At 49.3% G+C, this 17454-nt stretch overlaps 1 protein-coding gene across 4 annotated transcripts in view; it reads right to left on the bottom strand.

Moving 5' to 3' along the window:
• The window catches only part of DEPDC5 (DEP domain containing 5), a 73020-nt gene that overhangs the window by 37272 nt on the left and 18294 nt on the right, over positions 1-17454 (bottom strand). For all 4 annotated transcript variants that reach the window (XM_010828817.1, XM_010828816.1, XM_010828818.1 and 1 more), the window contains exons 12-25: positions 17207-17279; positions 15826-15929; positions 15466-15540; positions 14030-14164; positions 13236-13297; positions 13024-13097; positions 12191-12260; positions 11959-11995; positions 10972-11092; positions 8241-8461; positions 6855-7058; positions 5998-6133; positions 4706-4803; positions 3015-3080 (exon numbers count right to left, since the gene is read on the bottom strand). In XM_010828817.1, the coding sequence (XP_010827119.1) occupies positions 3015-3080; positions 4706-4803; positions 5998-6133; positions 6855-7058; positions 8241-8461; positions 10972-11092; positions 11959-11995; positions 12191-12260; positions 13024-13097; positions 13236-13297; positions 14030-14164; positions 15466-15540; positions 15826-15929; positions 17207-17279 (1476 nt within the window). The remainder of the gene's footprint in view (positions 1-3014; positions 3081-4705; positions 4804-5997; positions 6134-6854; positions 7059-8240; positions 8462-10971; positions 11093-11958; positions 11996-12190; positions 12261-13023; positions 13098-13235; positions 13298-14029; positions 14165-15465; positions 15541-15825; positions 15930-17206; positions 17280-17454) is intronic.

Here is a 17454-nt window from a genome sequence, read left to right as displayed (position 1 = left end):
AGAGGGGGTGGGGGGGAGAAAGAGAGAGAAACAGAGGCTGTTAGACAACGCAGTGCTTATCCGACCCCACCATGCAAATGGGAGTCGCAGCTGACACTTTTCATTTTCTGCTGATCGTGAGCTGCAGCCGTGAGTCCAGTGAGGTTACGGCAGGGGCAGGCCAGGCAGAGTTACACATCGAAGCAAATCAATGTCCTGAGAGCAGAAGAGAGGCTCAGGCCAGGAGCCTCCCGGAGGCGGCGGAGGGGCCAGGTGGGGAGGAGAGGGGGGTGCAGCTGATTCTGGAGGGAACAGCACAGGGGAGCAGAACTCAGGATTGAAAAGTAAGTCACAGATCCATCAGGGCAGGAAGAGGAGTCAAGGGAGGACGTCTGGGAAAGTTACGAGGCTGGAACTTTAGGAGCCGGAGTTTAACAATCTAGAGATGAGAGCTGTCATGGCAGAGTGGGCCTGACCCTCTGGGTCGGACAGAGATCACCTGCGCTTTGGTGAAGCGGGGCTTCCCCACCTCAGGGCATGAGACCTACTCTGGTCAGGATAATTCTGTCATGGGGGGTGGTCCTGGGCACTGCAGGATGTGAGCAGCCTCCCGGTCCCTACTCACTAGATGCCAGTGGCATCGCCTGGTTGTAAAAACCAATGGTGTCTGCAGACACGGCCACATGTGCCCCGATGAGCAGAATATTCCTTGCTGAGAATAACTGAGTTAACGCAGGGGGGCAGTCAGCTTCTTCAGTCAAGTAAGTGAACACTGTTTTTCAAATCTCCATACAAGGGAACAACTAGAAGCAGATAAACTCCTCGCTTCAGGCTCTGTGTCCCCAGCGAGACCCTCACACGCCTCATCTCCCGTGGCTCCTCGGCCTTGCGCCCGCTGTCCCCGACACCCCTCCTCTGAGCAGGTGTGGTACCATCATCAACCCCTTTAAACACCTGGCCGAGCTGAATCCCCCCAAGGTCACAGGACCAGAAGCCTCTCTGCTGAGGGATCTTTCCTCCTTAAAGTGACCAACGTGCCCCCAGGAAAAGAGTGTCCCTGAGCCTGGGGGCCAGGGGCCAGGAAGACTTTCGAGCTGAGTCCCAGGGGGAAACATGCCCAGCGTGCAGCCACAAGGCTTTGGGGAAGATGACCTGACCTGCAACAAGCCTAACTCCATGGTCTCCACTCCAGGTCCCGGGTGACTTCTGGTTGGTTGGTCTGAATTTTATTTTATTGTGGTAAGAGCACTTAACTTGAGATCTACCACCTTAACAAATTTTAAGTGTACAATTCAGTATGCTTAAATTTGGGACAGTGCCATGCGGCAGGCCTCTAGAGACCTTACTCACCTCACAAGGACTGAAGTTTTACACCCACCAACTGGCAACATCCCACACCCTGGCCCCCTTCCCCTGGGACCCTGGCAACCACCACTGCGCTCTCTGAGTCTATGAGTCTGACTCTATACAGGCCTTGTTAACTCCTTAATACCCCAAGAACTCAAAACACAGTGAGAGGGAAGCAGGGGAGGGACAGGAATGGATTGGGAGTCTGGCGTTAGCAGATGCAAACTGACATTTAGAATGGATCAACAGCAAGGTCCTCATGTATAGCACGGGGAACTATATTACATATCCTGTAATAAGCCATGATGAAAAAGAATATAAAGAAAAGAATGTATATATGTGTATAACTGAGTCATTTGGACGTACAGCAGAGTCGCACAACATTGTAAATCAACTACACTTCAATAAAAAACAAAAACAAAAGACCCAGTCCACAGCATCCTAGTTAGCACCCCAACTTCCCATATGGCAAACGAGGGTGAGTTTGTGTGAGCTTCCGGGTTAGAATCAGCAGCAGAAGGTGGGCGCCAAATGGAGGCCCCAAGGGGCGGCCGGAAGTGCAAGGCCCTCTGCTGCTGTGCCTTCTCACCGTCCTGGCCCTTGCCAGTTCCTTGACCCTTGGCACTAGAAAAACCTTTTAGAAACAGGGTCCACGGGCACACATGGAGACTTCAAACCCTGTGGTGAGAAAAGCCCCCAGTTCTTAGCTGGGTGCTGCTGCTGTTTCCCTGGGGAAAGAGTCTGGGTGGCGTCTTCGCCACCTCCAGTACCTCCAGGCCCTGCCAAAGCCTCTGAGGTGGTTCCAGCTCAGAACCACACAGTGACAAACACAGATGACAAAATCCAGCGCTGGGCTTGCAGAGGAGAAACAGGCTCATCTATTCAAGGCTGGCAGCTTTCTAGAAAATAATCAATCTGCCAACTATTCTTTGGAATATATTCCAAGGATCTGAACCAAGAGAAAAAAATACACCCACGGCACCATGCATTCATTGTATACTATTAAAAAAAAAAAACTAGAAATCACCCAAATGGCCACCAATAGACATGATTATCCAAATCACAATATAGTAACATGTTTGACATTGACATGACAAATGACTAGCATGCCAGACCTGGAGAACCAGTGCAATGATTGCTAAGTTACTTAAAAGTGGGGACAAAAAAGATTTGGTGATGTACATACATCCATTGGTCACAGTGAGGTAAAGCAATGTTGATCAAGCAGTAGAGTTTCTTTTTCTGGTCTTTCGCTATTGCTGATATTTAGATGTTCAGCTATTTCAACAGACAAGGATGATCAATGTAAATGCAACCCAGACACACACTTCCAACTGCACGGATGTAAACAGCTTCAGGTCCTATTCCTTCCGACTTCTCCCCACAGCCACTGTGAGGCACCTCGGAGCCAAGGCCAGCGCCGGGAATATGGCCACCCTTACAGCCACTGTGAGGCACCTCGGAGCCAAGGCCAGCGCCGGGAATATGGCCACCCTTCCCGCGTGGCCTCCCCGCCGCTCCCTTTCCATCAGAGAAGCTACCGACTCTCCCTCACCACACTGCCCTCCCGCACCTGAGACGTGAACGTCCAGGCTGTTCTCCCCCAAACAGGGCTCCCTCTTGCTCCCCCTCAGTGCCCTGACCATCCACCCACACCCCGCCTCCCTCCATCAGTCGCCCCCTCTTACTTGGGTCTGGGGAGGTAGACACACTGTCCTCTGGAGAATCCTTATTCTGCGTCCGAGGATTCACATCTATGGAAAGATAAAAAGAGTCTGTTTCAGTGAGGCTCATTTTGCAAAAAAGTTCTGACCAGTTATAGTTTTAAAAAAAAGAGAGAGAGAGAACCTTCCACACCAGTCATTAAATTAGGATTTCTCTGAAACTTCCCTCTTTTCTCCAGAGCAGATTTTATAGTTCCAAGACTCATCTTCTGAGGAATCAATGGGTCTATGAGAGCTGCCTCCCCCAGGCCCAGAATCACACTCCATGTCCACCCTGGGAAAATCCTGAAGCAGTCACCACCCGAACCCATGGTTCCCCCGCTTCAGGTCACCAGGAAACTCGCTCTAAGCATCACTAGCTGAATCCACTCGTGACTGGAGGCAAACTTTATTAACTAATTTTATAAAATTTCAATTCCGTTGTCTTCCTCAAGTCAAGTTTCAGAAAGGCAAGTTAACTTACAGAAAACGAAGACATGAAATAGTAACTTCATTGTTTCTTTCAATTTTACTGTTTCTCGTATTCATTTGGTATACCATCTATCCTTTGAGGCTTTCCAAAATCTGCCACCCATCTAAACTCACGTTCCCCTATCCCTGTAAAGGCTCTCTGAAGAGTGCAGAAATCAGAAACAGCAGCCAATGCAGGAGACATAAGAGAGGCGAGTTTGATCCCCGGGTCAGGAAGACCCCCTGGAGGAGGGCAGGGCAACCCACTCCAGTACTCTTGCCTGGAGGATCCCATGGATAGAGGAGCCTGGCGGGCTACAGTCCACGGGGTCGCAAAGAGTTGGACACGACTGAGCGCAGAAACAGCAGGACAGCTGGCTGCTGGCTGGAGAGACCAGGATAACACCTCCACATCTCTGGGTGTTAAGCTGCTACGTGTATAAAATGTATTGAATGACTTACCCCTACAGGAATGATCGGATAACAAGTGCCTCCAAAAAGCACAAAGCCTGTATCAATCAATAAAAGCTCCTACCCTCCCTGCGCTTAGAATCCCTCACCTTCTAACTCTCCTCCTGACCAAATACCACCCCTTCGCATCTGAGGTGCCTATCCACTTCTGTAAGCCAGTGGTCCTCAAACTTTTTGGCCCCAGGGACTAGTTTTGTGGAAGACCCTCTTTCCACGGATGGGGAGGGAGGGGGGCGGTCCTGAGACGATTCAGCATATTGCGTTCATTGTGTGCTTTATCTCCATTACATCAGCTCCACCTCAGGCCATCGGGCACTAGATCCCAGAGGTTGGGGACCCCTGCGTAAGCGACAAGGCCACCCTTCTCTTCTCCAGTCTCAAACCACACTGCTCCCTCTGGGTCTCTGATCATTTTTATGGGGGGGGGGGTCCCCTTCCACATATAATTGAAAGCTTCCAGGCCTGGTGCGGCCCTCAATAATGATCTCATAAGCAGCCCTCAATCACGACTCACTGACAGACCAATGATAAATGTGTTCCTGAACAACATGTTCTCAGCTAAAAACGTAACGTGCAGCCCATTTATAATTCCATGCATTATTAGAAGCACAGCTTCTAAATAGGTCACCCGAAATTGTGGCTGAAATGATCCCAAAATAGACATGGCCCTGCTTTTCCATCCCCATGTCGCTCCCGGGGGTGGGCCTGCTCAGAGCGTCTCCTGGGCGGGTTACCTGCACCACTGCCACGGAGCAGGCTGACCGAGAGCTCCTCCGTCCCAGCGAAGCTCAAGAAGGACGTGCCGTCGCCGGGCTGGCGGGAAGTGCTGTGCCTGCAGAGAACAAACAGAGCCCAGCCGCCTAGCTTAATGTGGATCATCACCTCTTTTATCCTGCTCACCCTGTCTCTGGGGGGTTTTCATCAAAAACAGGCCTGAACGTTCAGCCACATGGGCTGGCAAACACTGAGATCCACATCGCAGCTGCCAGGCTTCGGGATTCAGAGCGCATGCCAGCTCTAGACTCTCACCCTGGCACCCCAGCTGCATCCCCATCACCATGCCAGATGCCTGCCCTCTCCATCCTAAGCCTGCCCCTGCTGATACCCCCAGCGGGACATGAGGTGCTTCAAGAGAGGTATCACGTTAAGCCGGTAAAGAGGGTCATGCCCTGCTTGTGTCCCACATCCAGCCCATGGGATGCTGGGACGGCTGGAAAGGGGCCAAAGATTGCACCTTGCAAGAGTAACACATCACAGAAGACCCAGTATAGCCTGGGCTAGAGCACGTCAAGGGTTAAATGACTTCTTCCTAGGCTGACTCTCTCTGGATGCCTTGTAACACATTTAGAACCCCGGTTCAAAAAGACTTGTTTCTATAAACACAGGCCTTGGTCTCCATTGTTTTAACTTACTTACTTTTTATCAAGCAAAATTTTAATAATATAGAAATATATAATAGTCTTTGATCAAAAATATCACTTGAAAGTCAGTAGCACCCGTCTCATGATTTGCAATTTGTCTACCATTACTATTAAATAAATTCTTATACAGTGGTTATTTTGAGATCCTCAATACAATAAAATATGAAAAATAATTAAAAAGATAAATATTTGCAGTGAAGGCATGACTCTAATTCTTTTGGGATACCTTGCTTTCTGCATTAACCCAACAGTGGGATTCCTCAATGACCAAAACGACAAAAGTCACAGACTGAATGCCCAGAACACACAGCAGGAACCACCCGCCCTGGAATTCATTTTCACCCTCGACTGAGGATCAGAAGTAACTCATGTCTGTGGTTGACAAAGCGTGTTTTGAATTAAAGCGGAAGCCAAAGCAAGGGCCTGGGGAACATCTTTGGCAAAAACACCCCAGGCTGTCTGTGTCAACGGGCCCAGGGAAGGGGACTGACAAAGGGTGGTGCTGCAGCCCCACCACGTCCCCGAGTCTCCCGGACGTGACGCGTCATGGGCAGCCCGTTCCGCCAATACCCCGGCACCTCCCAGAGCCCCAGGCCCAGCCTCACCTGCCGGCGGCCTCGTGGTATGCCAGCTCCAGCAGCTCCGCGGAGGAATGGGTCAGGTCCCTCTGCCCGCTGCCCTGCAGCTCTGCCATATTCTGTCGGGTCTGGTGATGGATCTGAATGGCCTCTCCCGACGGTCCTATCCAGACAGAGACCCACTGACCATCGTCCCCCCAGAAGCCAGAGCCACACTCTACCTCACACTGTCTCTCTTCCTGCTGCTAGGACACGAGCGCTGGAGAGGCTGAAAGGCAACCACAGCACAGAGGAGCATCATGTCCTCAACCCTCTGGCTCCCAGACGGGACGTTGCCTTCTCTGAGCGAGGCTTGTCCTCCTGTGAGGCCTCAGCCTAAGAATATTGCAGGGACCTCCCCGGTGGTGCAGGGGATAAGAATCCGCCTGCCAGTACAGGGGACGCAGGTTCAGGCTCTGCTCTGGGAAGACCCCACATGCCTTGCAGCAACTAATCCTGCATGCCACAACTACTGACCCCATGCTCTAGAGCCTGAGAGCCACAAAGTTAATTCACCAAAATGAGAAGCCCGCACGCTGCCAACTAGAGAGTAGCCCCCACTCACCACAACTAGAGAAAGCCCAACACAGCCAAAAATAATAAAAGAAAGAAAGAACATTGTGGGAGCCTTTGTTTCACACACATCAAGTGAGATACAGTAGAGAAAGGAGGCAGGGGCTCCTCCCAGGAGGCTTAACACAAGGCAGACAAGAAGAACACATGTGGCTGTCCCTGCCTCCAGGTGCAGAGAAGGATGACATCTCTGACTGAGGCCAAGCAGGGACGGGTGCTGAGGGCCAGGACTGGGAGTTCCTGGCCAGGGCTCTTTCCCAAGAAAAACTTACCCACGGGGAAAGTGTGCATCCAGCGCCTTCTGTTGGACGTGAGCTTCATGGGCATCCGTGAGGGCGCAAAGGGGTTAATCAGTGCCCGCTGGGGCATGTACCCCCCGGGGCGGACGTGCAGCGTGGACTCTGCGCTGCCCACGTGGAACCTGCCCGGTGCGCTGGAATCCCGCTGTGGTGGCTCCATCATGTTCTCCAGGACGTCTGCCAGTTACCGTGGGGATGAGGGGGGAGCATAGAGAGAAAGCACAGGGTCACGGGGAAAGCAGGACTAGGCAGGAGAGCCTCTGAGGCCGACAAGGACCTTGGAGGGTGTACATGTGAGGGAAATGAGGGAAATCACCAAATTATAGAGAAATGAAATACTGGGTTTGTTTACTTTTTAAACACTTAAGAGAAGGAGGTTCTGGTCCCTAAATTACTAGCCTAGTGAAGCTACACCCAAAGCCAACGGAGAGGACCACACATTGCCTGGATACCCTGGACTCTGAGCTGGATGCAATGACTCCATGGAGCTGTCTCCTCTGGGGATGGGGTGGGTGTATTCTGTATACGGGAGGAACAATACAGGTAGGTATCTGGTGACCAGAAGGGGGGACCCTGGCAGAGACAGCAATGTGTTCAGTTCACTAGACCCGTTTGATTTTCCTCTGAGGCTCACAAGGAGAGGGCAGTTTCCGGCCCCTTTGCACTGGGGCCACAGAACAGTTCCAGTCAGCAGAGCACAGGCAGAAGTGACCTGTTCCACCTGAAGGTCTGGACCACTGACACCTCCACTCATGACCTCCCTTCTCCTCTCCCCTGCTGTGGAAACTCTGGAGACCTGTGTTGATGACCATGGCATCCCGGGATAGAAGGAACCCCAGGCCCTAGGTGACTGGGTGGACAGAAACCCCCTCCCACTGATGCAGAGGCCTGGAACATGAATAAGCAATCAATGTGACTGTGTTTAAAAAAATAATAAATTCATGGGAGGAATAAATGAGGAAATGAGTGTATCCAGCCTTGACCAAGCATGGAGATGGCACGCTATTTAGACCCAATCCGTCCCACCCAATGGCAGACAGGTCCCTAACCTGGGTGGATCAAAGAGTCGAAACCTACAACCAGGTCCCCTGGGGAATGTCGCATGCCCACCAAGCAAACACCCAGGTTAGAAAGTGGGTCCAGGGCCTTCCCTGGTGGCCCAGTGGCTAAGACTCTGTGCTCCCAGTGCAGGGGGCCTGGAGCCGATCCCTGGCCAGAGACCTAGACCACACATGCCACAACTAAAAGAGATCCGAACAACGAAGACTGAAGTGCCCGAGTGCTGCCGCTAACACCTGACGCAGCCAAATACATAAAGACACAAAAGATTAAAACGGCTGCCCAGCCCTGCCCTCTGACCTCGAGTGCTGGTGTAGCCCAGGGAGCTGCTGACTTCGTACTGGTGCAGGTGGGGGTGAGGGATCACCAGGATGTTGGCGCTCCTGCCCAGCGAGCTGTCGTCAGACGCCTGGCTCCTCACCTCCTCCGTGGGCAGCGTCCGGCCGGGCAGCGAAGGGCTGGATGAAACGTCGCAGGAGCTGGCGCTCTTCCGGCTGTGACTCTCCCGCTCTCGCACAGACCTGGCAGGTGGAAGACCAAGTCACTGTCTCCAGCCCGGGCTACATGGAAGACCAGTAATGACAACCCTCCATGGGATCTCTGGGTGGGAGGTGACGCAGGAGGTACTCTGCCCTGAGCAGCTCCAGGAAGAAACAGGGGAAATGATGGACAGTCCTCCCGTGGCCAGAGTCCTGGGATCAGAGCCTTAGAGAAGCAATCCCTCAGTCTGACACCACCTCATCCCACCATCAAGCTCGAGTCACGGAAAATGGAGTTTTGACTTGAGGTCACCCAGGAGGAAGCACACAGCACCACCTGAGACATCTCCTGGCATCAGAAATTGAATCTAAATCTCACTGGGCCTCCAGAGACAATCGCCAGTTTACAGGAGACTCAGAGACGACAGGGCAAGTTAAACATAATAAGGGAAATAAAGAGCCAGAGGAAGAAAAAGCAAGACACTCTACAGTCACAGAAAGGACACAAGATGAAAGCCACGTGTGCACCTTCTTCAGATCCCAACCCAAGCAAACTAACCGTAAAAACTGCATTTTTGAGACAATTGGGAAGTCTGGAGAGGGACTGGCTATCAGAGGATATTAGCAACCAGTGTGAATTTTGTTACCAGTAACACAGGTACTGTGATCATGTTGGGTTTTGTTTTTTGTTTTTTTAATTATTTGTTAGAGACACACACTGAAATATTTACAGGTTAAAAAAAAAAGGGTATCTGAGATCTGTTTTAGAATACTCCAATGAAATTTCAAATGTGGGAGAAGTGATAAAACAAGATTGACGACATGCTGATAACTGTTCATTTCACTAGTCTCTGAAAGTTTCCTTAATAAAAGTTAAAAAAAAAAAAAACAGTATGCCCTTATTAAAACATGAAACTCCCTGAGACGGGAGCCTCTGGAAGTGGCAGGAAGAAGGATCAGAAGGAGAGAAGTCCAACGGAAGCAAAAATTCAGAATGAAAGAGTCAGCAACTGCCCACAGGGCTGCCCCTGTGACATCAGAGCTATTCTCTCTCTACCTGGAAGAGTTTTAAAGTGAGAGCTTAAATGGAGCCTGAAGATAGACCCCAAGGGCAGACTGCACATTTCATTATTCCAACAATAAATATTTGAGCACCAGCACATGCTCAGCCCAGTGGAGGGACAGAGCACCGATTAGGGCACGGCCTATGCCCTCGGAACAGTCTGAGTCTCTGGGACATCGGGTCTCGCCATCTTTGGTCAGAAGAAAGAAAACCAAGGATCTTGGACCCCGGACATGTTCTTAGACGCTCAGAAGAAAAGCAGCACCAAGCCCTAAGGCAGCACCCACGTGCAGCGAACTGCTGCTAACAGCGCTACCCTGAGCTCTGAGCACTCTCGGGACCAGACATCAGGATGGGATGAGGGGAGTGGACACAAGACGAGCACGTGGCTAACCCTAACCCGTCTGTCATGATGTGAAGAGACAGGGGGTTTTTCCAGCCAGTGGTACTGAGTTACAGCACACTTTCCATACTAAGAAATACAGAAAATAGACTGGCAATGCTTGGTCAACGAGGGGGGAAAAAAAAAAAAGCTAGAACTCTGTTTCCCACATTCTAAAAAAAAATCTACACAAATCACTAAGCATAAAAACTAAGACTATAGGGACTTCCCTGGTGGTCCCGGGGTAAGGGCTCCAAGTTTCCATTGCAAGGAGGTGTGTCGTTTGATCCCTGGGAATCGCATGCCACAATGTGCAGTCAAAAACAAACAGATAGACAAACAAAAACCAACACTGAAAGAACTAGGAGAAAACATAAAATACACATCTTGGATCTGGGATGGCTTTCTTACACTAGACCCAGAAATGAGTGTTTTGGTAAATCTAAACACATCACAATGAAAAACTACTGTGTGACCCAAATACCAGGGAGCAAATTTCAAACACAAGAGTTAGAGAAAGAAAAGTATCTTGCCCTCTGGGAATAATAAACCTAAAAGAAACTCTGGACGCTGGGATCGATCTATTGCTCTATCTAACTTGGTGGCTCAGACGATAAAGAATCTGCCTGCCATGCAGGAGACCTGGGTTTGATCTCTGGGTTGGGAAGATCCCCTGGAGAAGGGAATGGTTACCCACTCCATGGTTCTTGCCTGGAGAATCCCATGGACAGAGGAGCCTGGTGGGCTACAGTCTATGGGGTCCCACAGAGTTGGACACGACTGAGTAACTAACACACTTTCACTTTATCTATTAGGGGCTGCTCAGTGAAATGAAGATTCTAGAATTCACAAATTGCTCCTCTTGACTAGAAAAAGCAGAATGCTCTCCTTATTTGCGAACACTTCATTATAGCAAACATAGCTAACCAAACAGCTAGGCCAGAGAACGGGAAAACAGACTCCCTAACGATATACACACTAAGGCTTCCATTTGGCTCATTTTAATTTAAGATATTTTCAAGGTTGCTCTCATGCAGGTCCCTCTGGGGCCTCAGGTTTTCCTAGTTAGTTTCTACGTCCACCCCCAAAGCACATCTGGCAGAGAACCTGCAGGTGCCGAGGCGCTGAGCCCGGGAGGGGCCAGGGAGCCTGAAGACTTGTGCGTCGTAAGCATCGTAATCCACCTGGATGGGAAGGGCATTCTCAGATTCTTTGGGGGTCCCGAGAGCTGAAACACATAAAAAATATCAACTGTCATCAAAACACACTTCAACAAGAGGCCTTTGGATGGTCTTCATCAAAATCTGCAAGGTATAGGTAGGTCATCATCAGCATCTCCACGTGAAAAACAATGAGATAACAACCCATGATCAGGTTGCAAAGATTAAATGATTTTTGCATCAAAATGATAGAGAAATTACTATTTACAAGCACTAAGTAAAGGCCAGATGATGGCACCATTTCTTTCTGTGATCCCATTGTTAAAAAAATAGCATCTTAGTGGGGTGGGGAGTGGGTGGGAGGGAGGCTCAACAGGGAAGGGATTTATGTATCCATACGGCTGATTCGCACTGTTGTACAGCAGAAGCTAACACAACATTGTAAAGCACTTATACTCCAATTAAAAGAATAAAAAAATCAATCATAAAAAATGGCACCTTAATGGATATATTGCAGAAGGAAATGGCAACCCACTCCAGTACTCTTGCCTGGAGAATCCCATGGACAAAGGAGCCTGGTAGGCTACAGTCCATGGGGTCGCAAAGACACGACTGAGCAACTATGCATATATATATACACACACACACAATGTGTATCTTTAGTCCTTTAAAACTTTCCACCCCATTCCTATAACCAACCTATGGAAAATAAACACAAGATTTTGAAAAAAAAAAAAAAGTTTTGTTATCACCCACTTTGCAGTGGGTGATGACAAAAATATATGCAGTCATTAAGGGACCTTCCAAAGGTCACACAAGGGGAATTCAGGTCCCAAACTTGGCCATGAACTTTTTATTCAACCTCACAAAATCCTGTTGCCATGGCTCAGTTGACTGTTCCTAAAAGTGATGAAAGAAGGAAAAAAATACTCACATGTATCACGGCCATTTTTTGCTTTCTCACAGGTGGGCTGTAAAGTTAAACAGATAGTTAATCACTCCTGGAATTTGCCCTGCTGTTTATTTATTCAATGCAGAAGACTATAAAATCTTAAAATGAATTTCTCAATTTTTACTCATGACCACTGGGGAACAGGGGTATTTTAGGGCCAAAATAACAATATCAGTGACAGTCCCCAAAGGCTCTGCTGGTCAATGAAACCTACCTTCTTTCCTGCCAGTTTAATTCGTGGTGTGAAACTATTACAAAAGAGCTGGCTTTTGGATGTGTAGAAACTGTGAAAGAAACAGACAGGGTCACTCATCTAAACCCCTTTCATTTTTTTTTTAGTTTTTAAAAAAATTTTTGACAGTGCTGCATGGCATGTGGGATCTTACTTCCCCTACCAAGAATCAAACCCGTGTCCAATGCAGTGGAAGTGCAGAGTCTTAACCATCGAACCACCAGGGAAGTCCTCAAACCCCCTTCATTCTAAACCTCCAGACACAATTGGAATCCCAGGCATTGATCAGCCCTCCTAGGAACGCTCACTCAGCCCTCACTGATCTTTCCAATTCTAACTTTGCTTTGTAATTCCTAGGAAACATTGGTTATGTTTTAAATTATTGTTCTATTCCTTTTCCCCATAAATTGTCTCATGTGTGCTAGTCTTGATTTCTAAGTGGTCTAGAACCTCCTCCTCGAGCTGAAATCAGCAGGAACACCGAGGCCTGGTCCCAGTCAAGAGGAGGCACAGGGAGCTTCCTACAAACAGAGGGGCCCAGGCCCAGCATCAGTCATCTGTGGGCTGTGGGAGTCGGAAACTGGTGTGGAAATAAGTCCTTCAAACTTGGTCTCATGCTTTTCATCACAGACTGTAATTATGTCATGGCCATGGCTTTGCATGTAGAGAGACCTGAAGCAAATATTACAACTTAAAGTTTCCACATTTTCTTGACAAAAGATTTTATGGTAAGAGCTCAACAGGTTTGCAGAAAAAAATGGCAAGGGAGCTAACAGAATCCCTGATCACCTACGGTGAATCTGGCTCTCGCTCACCTGTGGTTTATCCAGTGAGGGATGTTGTAGTCATCCCCCAGACGGGAGTCATGAGGGGCACTCCGATTGTGCAGCTGAAAGGGAACAGAGCATGGACCAGGTGAGCTGGGAAGCAGGCGGGACCTGGAGCCACCCAGCTTCTCCGATTCTCACTATTCAAGACCACCCTGCACCGGAGCCTGGCTTTTAGCAAGCAGTGTGAGATCAGTCACCTTGAACAACGGGACAGCGTGCAGCGGCTGCTCCCCCATGCACACCAGGTCCACACCGATTCCTAAGGAACAAAAGGGAGAGTTGGGGGGTGCGCATGATTTAAGTGGGGCCAGGGTTCGAGACACAGCTGACGTATCAGCGCTGCCCATGGCAGGTCAGAAGGAAATAGGTGCATTCCATCTTTCTAACTTTCACCAAGTCCCCCTGCAGCTGCCACTAATCAGCGCTTGACAATCCGCCTCTGACTGCCTTGCAGGTCGTGATCTGTCGAGCAGACCACCATGTGGCCATGAACACAGTTTCAAGGCCAGAGAGGAAAGGGAACCCTGCCAGCTCAGTAAAAAGCAAAACAATTCCATCAGTTAACAGTCTCTTTACTGGCCGTCGGGACTCATGTTCCCAATTGTGTCTTGCTGTTGGAACACAAATCAAGCTGGAGGAGGGGCGCAGCTTGGGGACATCACGGAGGGAGTACCAGGTGATGCTCTGGCGCTTCCCAGGACGGGCCGATGGGCACTGGATCCTGGAAACAACCCCAAAGGGGTTCTCCAGCATCAAGTACGTTTGGGACACTCAGGGCGCCAGTTGTGTCCTTTAGAGGCAAGCAAGACACTCTGACACCTTCACACTGGCAACGAGGAACTGTGCCTGACTGTGCATTCCCAAGCCGACCGACCATGGGACTCTTTTCACCACCTGACGTTACTCAGGTCCCCAGTCCCGACACTCAGAGCCCTAAGGCTAAGCTAGGCTGTAAACACAGGGACGCAGGGCAGCGCCCCGGGCGCATTACCGTTATCTATCATCCGCTGCTTGGTCAGGATCATGAGCAGCCGGTCCACCTCGAACACACCCACCCCGGGTGTGATCACCACAGACATCTGCCCGGTTCGGTCAAAGTTGCGGTTGATGTAGTGCTTGTCAAACACTTGAAAGAGAGCAAAAAGTCCTCCGGTGAAGATGCTACAGCTTCTCAGAAACCAGCCAATGGCAAGCGCTCCTGTTCTCTCAGACCCGATTCGTCCACGTCCCTATCAGAACGCCTGCCACCTCCTGGCCTGAATTCACGTCTGTCCTTCCCCTTCGATGTTAAGAGCTTCTTGTGTACAGCTCTATGTCCCTGTCACCTTCGTTAATCCCCCTCTTCAAGGGCATATACCTAGCTTGTGCAGCCTTGTGTGAGAAGTGAAAGTGTTAGTTGCTCAGTCGTGCCCAACTCTTTATGACCCCACGGACCATAGCCCGCCAGATTCCTCTGTCCATGGGATGTCCCAGGTAAGAATACTGGAGTGGGTTGCTATTTTCTCCTCCAGGGGATCTTTCTGACCCAGGGATAGAACCCATGTCCCCTGCATTGCAGGCAGATTCTTTATTGTCTGAGACACCATGCCCAAATTTCATGTGGTTAATTTAAACCATCCATAAATGGATCTGTATTGCAACTTAGAAGAATCAAATATTAATTAAGACAGTATTCGCTGCTAAATGTTACATGGCAGCCTGGAGGGGTGGCGAGTTTGGGGGAGAATGTATGTGTACGGCCGAGCTCTCTGCTATACATCATGCTATTAACAATGGTTCCTCTTGGGAAGGCTGACAGTGGAGGGAGAGGGGAGATTTTTATTTTACTTGAAGTACTTTTCTAGTATTTGAATTCTAGGAACATGGGTTCCTTCTGTCATTTAAAAAAAAAGGTAGATTTATAAAAATTACTTAGAAGCAGTTGAGGGATGGAGTGGAAAATAATAAAAACACAGTTTTTAGGAAAATAAAGGACCCAAAGGAGGATTGCCTACAGCTCTTTACCCTTGGGACAGCATGAGACAAGCAAGTCAACTGCCAACAGAAGCCCCAAGACCTACATGGTGGCCATTAAATCCATCCAATCAGGACTTCCCTGGTAGTCCAGTGGTTAAGAATCTGCCTTTCAATGCAGGGGACATGGGTTCAATCCCTGGTGGGGGAACGAATATCCCACATGCCACGGAGCAACTAAGCACTGTAACAAAAGATCCCACATGATGCAACCAGGATCCTTCATGCTGCAACTACAACCTGATGGGCCAAATACACAAATATATAATTTATAAAGTTACTGCTTTCAGTTAATCTGCAGGGTGGCAGCTGGGGGCATCACCAGCTCGGCCTGGGTCTCTGCACATCAGTAAAGAGACGTTCACGGTCACGTGGTCAGCAAATGCCCACACACCACAGCTGCGCCTCACTCACCGTTGAAGGACAGGTTGATGGCCTCCAGGTAGTTTCCTTGTGCTGAGGTAGCATTGTCTCCCTGGGGAAAGCCCTCTGTAGCAGAAGACACAGACAAGGAACAACACCTCGTGAAAGACAGACCCGTAAGAAACGAGCGGAAGGTGCCTGGCCCCACAGGCCCCCGCCCTGCAGAGGGGACACGACTGAACCTACTGCACACACAATGACCAGCGGGGTCCCCGCCCTGAGACAGACACCTGGCCAGAAGCAGAAGCCGCACTCGGCACTGGGAGGGAGGCAAGCAGGAACTTCTGCGTCCCCCAGCCTCCACCCGACCCCTCCCCTCCCAGCACACCTCCCAGCACCTAAGTGCAGTACCTGCCTGTTCCAGTCGCACCAGCACTGGGTACTGGATGAAGAGCTTTTTGATGGTCACGAGGAGTGAGGTCCACTCTTCCCTCCTCTCGTTCTGCACCACCACCCTGAAAGGAGCACCATCGCAAGGTGGGTACCAAGCAGCGACGACACATGGGACATCCAGTCCCTTACAGGGTTTCACAGAAAGGGGAGGAAGGGACGCCTGGAGCTGGGGTCATTTATCATACAACAGTACATGAAGTCAAATGTGTTTAACAAACATTAGCAGACTGGACTTCTCTAACGGTTCAGTGGTTAAGCATCTGCCTGCCAATGCAGGGGACGAGGGTTTGATCCCTGGTCTGAGAAAATTGCTTATGCTGCTGGGCAACTAAGCCTGGCGCCACAACAAAGAGTCGCCCCCACCAGATGCAACTAGAGGAAGACTGAGCACAGCAACGAGGACTCAGTGCAGCCAACAATAGTTAAAATGTTTTAAAAAACAGCAACGTTGAGAGGAGGCTTATAGACTTTCCACATATTCCCTCCTCTAACACGTGTTTTGTCCTCCCCTTCCCCGACTTTGATCAATATTCCTCATTGGAGTGGGGCGTTTGTTGCGATTCCTAAACCCACAGGGACACGTCATCATCCAAAAGTCCCCTTATTCTTTAGGAACAAAATGCCTTAGTATCTGCAATTTGCTCTAAAGTAAAATTTAACACACACACAGACACAGGTGAAGCAAACACGGAATGATATTAACTGTTTAATCCAGGAACTGGGGGTATGGGTTCATTATATTTAGTTCATTCTTCTTTTCTGTGAGAATTTGAAATTCTTCACAGTAAAAAGCTTGGAAAGTTCAAAAGCAATGTGATACCCTAAATTGGATCCTGGAATAAAAAAAGGTGCATAAGTGGAAAAGCTGATGAACTCTGAGAAAAGTCTGAGATTTACTTCATAGCAATGTACCAGCGTGAGGCTTCCCAGGTAGCTCAGTGGTAAAGAATCCACCTGCCCAGCAGGAGATGGGGGTTCGACCCCTGGGTTGAGAAGGTCCCCTGCAGAAGGAAAAGGCAACCCACTCCAGTATTCTTCCTAGAGAATCCCATGGACAGAGGAGCCTGGTGGGCTACAGTACATGGGGTTGCAAAAGAGTTAGACAAGACCTAAGCGACTGAGCACACACCAGTGCTCATCTGAGTTTTAACAGATGTACCTTGGTTAGGAAGTGTTCAGAGGAAACTGTGTAAAGCGTACATGGGAACTCTCTGTGCTAGCTTTGCTACTTCTCTGCAAACCTAAAATTATTCCAAAGTCAAAAGGTTAATTTGTTAAGTTAGGTAAGAAACAAGCAAGGAGAAAAAAAAGGCAAAAAAAGTAAAGCACCCAAACATACTTGTAAAAGTCTTCATAGAATCGCCCCTTGTGATCCTGCCTAATTGAGGCTCGGTTTATTTCAGGAAATTCATCTGAAATAGAGAAAACAACATACGTAGATCAAATTGAAGAAATTCAGTTTCTCTGCTCCCCCTTCTGGATTGAAGAACTACATCACACAAACACACACAAAAGGTAACTATATTTCTATTAAGTTGGGAAAAGTTTTCAATTAGCAATAATGGCACCTCAGATAAACCTTATGGG

Source organism: Bison bison, unplaced genomic scaffold (genome assembly GCF_000754665.1).
Source record: "Bison bison bison isolate TAMUID 2011002044 unplaced genomic scaffold, Bison_UMD1.0 scf7180017864495, whole genome shotgun sequence".
NCBI classification, from domain to species: Eukaryota; Metazoa; Chordata; class Mammalia; order Artiodactyla; family Bovidae; genus Bison; species Bison bison.
This window is presented reverse-complemented; position numbering and strand designations above follow the sequence as displayed.